Here is a 7,500-nt window from a genome sequence, read left to right as displayed (position 1 = left end):
GTATTTTCCCTGTCTAGCCGTAGATTGCACTTAATTGTAGCTCTGCTGATTTTCTCCCTGATGTGTTGCACTGTCAATTAAACTGCCATAATAGGCCGACCTTTTGCCAGCGGAGGCATTACCTATGCTTCATGTAAAGTAGGCTGCCAGTGTAATTGGCACCCAGGTGCTAGCTAGCTTTTAGTCTCAGTGGGTCGTTGTGTAAGAATGTTATAATTAGTGCATCGATGAAATCACTGTAGCCTATAGTCTGGTTCTTGGCATGGTTGCTTTAAGGAGAGAAAGGGGGTGGGAGAAAAGTTGAGTAAAAGTGAAAAAAATCTCTTTCCTGCAAGGTTTAAGCATGAAGAGCAAACAGCCAAGTGATGCACAGATGCTGTCTGTGTAATGTAAATGTATATCCCCTGTGTTTCCTCCAGCTTGTGTCTGATGCTGTCAACAGGACACTGTTGACGTTGGCCACATTCTTTAGAACAGTGGTTCTCAACCTTTCTTGTGTCGCGACCCCCTACCATTTCAGCTTTGGCTGCTCTGCTGTTAGATTAGATTTAGATTAGAGTTCTTGAGTTGGACTAACTGCTTTTGAAGATGTGGCTTGTTTTTACGATGGTGGTCCGTCGATGTGCTGGTGTGTGCCGGGCGGCAGGGTCAGATGTGTGTAAACCTTTCGTGTCGCTGGCTAAACATGGACGCAGCTGGCCGTCCGGAGTGTTTTGATAAATGTTTTCTGGTCCGTCCCGTCAGGCAGCACTCTACTCGGGTTGGGGCCGAGATTAACCTGCGGCACCCCCTTAGCTCTGGCATGCCATGCTTTCTCACGGTGGAGACCGGCACTTCTTCCTCCTCCAGGGGCTTTCTCTCTTTCCCCCCCCCTCCCTTCATCCCTCCCTCACTCTCTCTCTCTGTTTCTTGCTCTCTCTCATCCCCTCTTGAAAACACATTTTGTTTACTAATCTAGGGCTACAGCTTGAAGAGTGTTATATCATCCCTCTTGACTTGAGTCATTTAACCTTTTCTCTTTGACATCATCTTTGTTTGTATACCACATTTGGAAAATCTTGGCTTACGTTCTTTTGGCATTCATAGCGTATTAATTCAGGTTCTTGACACCTTGATGATATGGAAACCCTGCCGGTTGATGGACGCTGTTTAAGCACCATCTCTCACCAAATCTTTTATGAGCTTTGAAATGCCTGAGAGGTTGAACCCATGACTTGCTGAAAGAGCACGTGGTGCTGTGCGGAGGTGCATTGGGCTTGTGTTTGCTCAGATGCGCAGTGCACCATAGGCACTCCGAAGAAACGGTAAACAGTGGGAGGGTCGGCTATGCATCGACAGCAAGGAAATAGACGTTCACTAGACAAGAAATAAATTCATTTACTGACTGAGCGAGCACTTTGGGCCCGATAAGTTCTGAAGTGTGCATTGGCTATAATGGTGTTTTTTGCACCCCTCAACCTATAGACAGTTCACAGTCACTGCTTCATCAAAAGTGAGTTTGTGAAGCTATTGAGTACATGACGATGCAAGCATTGAGCTGTCAGAACATCCTGTTCTTTTAATTCCTCGTCTGGTCTCATCAATGTGCTTTTGTTCCCCTCAAATCTCTGCAGGCTTTGGTCTTTCCCTACCAAAGGCCCAATTAGCCAGAGTGCTCTTTCCAGTGACAAAAACCCTCCCACACACACACACACACACACACACACACATACACGCACACACGCACACACACACACACACACACACACACACGGAGAGAGAAAATCCTGCCTCTGTGTCAAAGCCTTCTGCTGCAGTGTGGGCACCAGAGAGATGGGCGCCGCTCTGGGCTACTTCTCCCCACTCTCCTCTTGTCCTGGCACAGAAGTGGGTCACATGGTGACAGGTGCTGGAGACTGTGCCATTGTGCCAGGGTGCCATGCTCGGTCTCTTGTGCCCGTCGCAGGCATCCCTCCAACTGCCCAAGAGCGTCGGAACAGAATCTCTCCTTTCTCCTCTGCTGCCTCTCTCTCGTTGGGCTATTCTCTGACCTGCCTGTCACAGCGGAGAGGAGTTTAGTGGCTGACTGCATTCCTATTTCAGCGCCGCAGCCTTAACACATTCAAAGCCGCCATTCCCCGCTCGTGTTTACAGTTGAATCTACTTGCTTCAGACAGGGCGGACATATTTAAACATGTTTAAAGGTTGTATGGCGAGAGTGGTGGGGGTAGGGGGCATCCCTCGGGGCAATGGGGCTAAAAGCAGGAAGTTATTACGTGTGTTTACTTTGCCTGTGGTCAGGATTTCTTTTGTGGTGATTTGCAAAGGGAGTTTTACACCCCACCAAATCCAGCCAGCGTTTCAAACGGGACCTTGTTTTACTCACGTGTGCAGCTGCTGGTTTTAAACTCAGGAAAAAGATCATAACACTCACAGTTGACATGGTTAAGAGCCATTAGCCCTGTCTGTTAGTGATCGTCTGTTGCCTGTTCTTAATCTGCTGGTTAGGCAGTTTATGTTTGTGGTATGTTAACAAATCTGTCCACGCCCTTCCTTAGATTGAGTATTTTGAAGCCGCTGGTGACATTTCTCAGTACTCAGTCACTGTGAGATGACCTATAGAGTGCAGGCTGGATTGGTTCAGGCAGAATGGCGATCGCAGAACAGCTGTGAAAGGTTAAAAGACAGAAATATGTCTACACTCCCTCCGCAGCAGGCAGTCTCGGAGGCTCGGAGGCTCGGAGGCTCGGAGGCTCGGAGGCTCGGAGGCTCGGAGGCTCGGAGGCTCGGAGGCTCGGAGGCTCGGAGGCTCGGAGGCTCGGAGGCTCGGAGGCTCGGAGGCTCGGAGGCTCGGAGGCTCGGAGGCTCGGAGGCTCGGAGGCTCGGAGGCTCGGAGGCTCGGAGGCTCGGAGGCTCGGAGGCTCGGAGGCTCGGAGGCTCGGAGGCTCGGAGGCTCGGAGGCTCGGAGGCTCGGAGGCTCGGAGGCTCGGAGGCTCGGAGGCTCGGAGGCTCGGAGGCTCGGAGGCTCGGAGGCTCGGAGGCTCGGAGGCTCGGAGGCTCGGAGGCTCGGAGGCTCGGAGGCTCGGAGGCTCGGAGGCTCGGAGGCTCGGAGGCTCGGAGGCTCGGAGGCTCGGAGGCTCGGAGGCTCGGAGGCTCGGAGGCTCGGAGGCTCGGAGGCTCGGAGGCTCGGAGGCTCGGAGGCTCGGAGGCTCGGAGGCTCGGAGGCTCGGAGGCTCGGAGGCTCGGAGGCTCGGAGGCTCGGAGGCTCGGAGGCTCGGAGGCTCGGAGGCTCGGAGGCTCGGAGGCTCGGAGGCTCGGAGGCTCGGAGGCTCGGAGGCTCGGAGGCTCGGAGGCTCGGAGGCTCGGAGGCTCGGAGGCTCGGAGGCTCGGAGGCTCGGAGGCTCGGAGGCTCGGAGGCTCGGAGGCTCGGAGGCTCGGAGGCTCGGAGGCTCGGAGGCTCGGAGGCTCGGAGGCTCGGAGGCTCGGAGGCTCGGAGGCTCGGAGGCTCGGAGGCTCGGAGGCTCGGAGGCTCGGAGGCTCGGAGGCTCGGAGGCTCGGAGGCTCGGAGGCTCGGAGGCTCGGAGGCTCGGAGGCTCGGAGGCTCGGAGGCTCGGAGGCTCGGAGGCTCGGAGGCTCGGAGGCTCGGAGGCTCGGAGGCTCGGAGGCTCGGAGGCTCGGAGGCTCGGAGGCTCGGAGGCTCGGAGGCTCGGAGGCTCGGAGGCTCGGAGGCTCGGAGGCTCGGAGGCTCGGAGGCTCGGAGGCTCGGAGGCTCGGAGGCTCGGAGGCTCGGAGGCTCGGAGGCTCGGAGGCTCGGAGGCTCGGAGGCTCGGAGGCTCGGAGGCTCGGAGGCTCGGAGGCTCGGAGGCTCGGAGGCTCGGAGGCTCGGAGGCTCGGAGGCTCGGAGGCTCGGAGGCTCGGAGGCTCGGAGGCTCGGAGGCTCGGAGGCTCGGAGGCTCGGAGGCTCGGAGGCTCGGAGGCTCGGAGGCTCGGAGGCTCGGAGGCTCGGAGGCTCGGAGGCTCGGAGGCTCGGAGGCTCGGAGGCTCGGAGGCTCGGAGGCTCGGAGGCTCGGAGGCTCGGAGGCTCGGAGGCTCGGAGGCTCGGAGGCTCGGAGGCTCGGAGGCTCGGAGGCTCGGAGGCTCGGAGGCTCGGAGGCTCGGAGGCTCGGAGGCTCGGAGGCTCGGAGGCTCGGAGGCTCGGAGGCTCGGAGGCTCGGAGGCTCGGAGGCTCGGAGGCTCGGAGGCTCGGAGGCTCGGAGGCTCGGAGGCTCGGAGGCTCGGAGGCTCGGAGGCTCGGAGGCTCGGAGGCTCGGAGGCTCGGAGGCTCGGAGGCTCGGAGGCTCGGAGGCTCGGAGGCTCGGAGGCTCGGAGGCTCGGAGGCTCGGAGGCTCGGAGGCTCGGAGGCTCGGAGGCTCGGAGGCTCGGAGGCTCGGAGGCTCGGAGGCTCGGAGGCTCGGAGGCTCGGAGGCTCGGAGGCTCGGAGGCTCGGAGGCTCGGAGGCTCGGAGGCTCGGAGGCTCGGAGGCTCGGAGGCTCGGAGGCTCGGAGGCTCGGAGGCTCGGAGGCTCGGAGGCTCGGAGGCTCGGAGGCTCGGAGGCTCGGAGGCTCGGAGGCTCGGAGGCTCGGAGGCTCGGAGGCTCGGAGGCTCGGAGGCTCGGAGGCTCGGAGGCTCGGAGGCTCGGAGGCTCGGAGGCTCGGAGGCTCGGAGGCTCGGAGGCTCGGAGGCTCGGAGGCTCGGAGGCTCGGAGGCTCGGAGGCTCGGAGGCTCGGAGGCTCGGAGGCTCGGAGGCTCGGAGGCTCGGAGGCTCGGAGGCTCGGAGGCTCGGAGGCTCGGAGGCTCGGAGGCTTCGGGCTCGGAGGCTCGGAGGCGTCCCAGTCAGCCAGACAGCCAGCCGCGTGCGTCGGTTCTTTCGTTTCCCCTTCTTGTCCTCCACCTCATCTACGTCTCTCTTCCCTCTTTCAAGTCCTCCCCCGCTCTGTCTCCGTTAGGCTGTCTGTTTGGGGTGAGTTGTAGCGCTGCAGAGCCTGGACTCTCCGGTGAGGCTGTGTGTGTGAGGTGCAGAATCCCATGTGGTTCAGTGTGTATTTAAAACACAGTGTAATAACATGGACGTGTCTGGACGATAATAGGGTGTGTGGGGACGAATGCGGACCTCACGTGTTTCTGACCGGGTGAGGGGAGACGGGAAGGGATTCGGGAGCTCTTTCATTCTCCTTCTCTTTATCTGAGATTAATTTTTGTGTTGTGTGATGTGTTTTGGGGAACACTGTTACCCATTATGGGTGAAAATACACATGCAAGTGTCTTTGAAGTATGTTTGGACTAAATCAATTCTGTAACCATGCTATTTGACGTTTAACTCTATTCATGCAAATCAGACAGTAAAGCACATACTTTTCCCCCCCACAGAGGAGCACCAGAAACAACACATAGCCCTTCAGAGTGACCGGACTATGGGTCAGGAGGTGAGAAATGTAAGAGAAACAGTGTCTCTTCATCATTCCTCCTCCTCCTCATACATCAACGAAAGCCACACGGCCCCCCATTCACGGCGGAAGCGTTTCCTGTCATATCCTCGCTTTGTGGAGCTCATGGTGACCGCCGATACCAAAATGGTCCGACACCACGGCCGGAACTTAGAGCACTACATCCTAACAATCATGTCAGTAGTAAGTAAAACATTGTTCTTCCAAAACTACTCAACACAGTTTTTACAATGTAACCCAATGAAAAGTTATATAATATGAAATTGCAATGTACATTCTGAATCTGTTAGCACAAAAACAAGTGTGTTTTCCATCAACCACAGTCTTCTTGTTTTGCTGCAGACAGCAGACAGATCATTTTCTTTACCTGTCCTCTTCATTAACTGTAGACTGTGAGGGGTTTGGGCGTGTTTGCATTAATCTGTGGCGCGGCCTGTGGACTGTGCTCCTGGCGGATCTTTGCTGTTTGCTGTCTAATGCGAGCGGAGCGGGTTGGAGGTGTGGCGTTATGTCTGCTCAGTGTGAATTTTGTCTGTGTGTGCCCCGAGAGGTCAGGTCAGGGTAGACTCAAGTGTTTTGTTTTGTCTCGGGTGCAGCAGAGCAGCAGGAGCAAACAGTTTGGCTGCCGGAGAACACCGCTGAAAGGAATGCTTGATCATTAAAATGGTCTTTCTTTTTTGGAAGATCTTTCTTATTAAAACTATTTGTAGTGAAAGCGATCTGAGATAAACATAAATAAAGTGTTTGAAGTGTTTTGTGACTTTGTGATGATAAAGTACCAATATATCTCTATACTTACGTAGGCAATTTCCTTAAAAACAGTAAGAACTTATACAACCCTTTTATTTTTATTCAGTTGGCTAGCATCCTACAGGGAATCACTCAGTTGTGAAGGCTGTAGAATACTGAGATTTACAGCTTTTCCAATCTTACTGTGATGGCTTTTTTGGAGCTCAGCCTGGTTTACATTTTATGGGTGCCTTTAGCTAAAAAATCTATGACCCTCTATGAAGGTCAATGAGTGGGGCTAGAAAGTCCATATGAAGGAGAAGACAGATAGATAGAGATAGATATATACTTTATTCTTCCCACGGCAAGTTTTAGGCATTCAATAGCTTTTACAACCGTAACACAACAAACACACATACACACATATATCTTACATACATAAAAATCACTCACAGAAATGTAAAAATTAAAGAGCATCTGAAGTGATTACGAGAGTCTGGTATGGACTGACCATGTGATGCATTGACCATGATAAGGTGCTATGATGGAGTGTGTGCAATGGTGGTAGTGCAAAAGTGAACAGTGCAACAACTTTGCTTGTTGATAAATATTAACTAGGACTATAGACATTTCAAGAGAGTTCCATTATCAGCATCATAGTTGGCCCCACAAAACTTCCTTTTTAACATTCCATATGTTATCTTAATGCAGAGGAAGTAGATTGGGGCCCAAATAGAACGTTCAAGCATTGTTTTTGTTTTTATTGTTGAAAGGGTCTATTAAAAGGCAAGAATGTAAACATCACACAATTGCTTAACAAACCAGAAAAAGAATATACTTTAAGATCAATATATTAACAGGGAATGGAAGAAAGGACGTTTATGTGTATTCTGCACAAAGAATTTTATTCTGTACAGCACTTTGGTCAGTAAAAGCTGCGTTTAAATGTGCTCTATAAATACATTTTACTTACTTACTGCAGCCGCTGACTAGCATACTCAGCAGAATGACCAGCCATGGCAGTGACCAGAGAGAATGCTAATGGGGGTGGAGGCAGAGCAGGCCGGCCCGAGGGTGGGAACCCTATGGGGAAGTGGGGCAGGTAGAATGGGATGTTGTTTGGGTGCAGGCAGCCTGATGGATGGCCTCTTTAGAGAGGGCTGCTGATGTCACGCTGGTGTGTTTGCAGTGACCGGAGAGAGAGGCTGGCCCGGGAAACCCACCGCCTCCTCCTGCCGTACTTTATGGTCATGTCCAACTGGTGACACTGTGATTTATAAGCCACTGGGTCTCGCATCCTCTCTCTCTC

The 7,500-nt window shown here is 54.2% G+C and overlaps 1 protein-coding gene across 1 annotated transcript in view; it reads left to right on the top strand.

Annotated features, from left to right (window-relative positions):
- The window catches only part of LOC125303238 (A disintegrin and metalloproteinase with thrombospondin motifs 20-like), a 92,378-nt gene that overhangs the window by 13,901 nt on the left and 70,977 nt on the right, over window positions 1-7,500 (top strand). The window contains 1 exon segment of the mRNA XM_048256859.1: window positions 5,386-5,645. Within this exon segment, the coding sequence (XP_048112816.1) occupies window positions 5,386-5,645 (260 nt within the window).

Source organism: Alosa alosa, chromosome 11 (assembly GCF_017589495.1).
Source record: "Alosa alosa isolate M-15738 ecotype Scorff River chromosome 11, AALO_Geno_1.1, whole genome shotgun sequence".
NCBI lineage: Eukaryota > Metazoa > Chordata > Actinopteri > Clupeiformes > Clupeidae > Alosa > Alosa alosa.
Note: the sequence above shows the minus strand (reverse complement) of the source record. Positions and strands in the feature narration are given on the sequence as shown.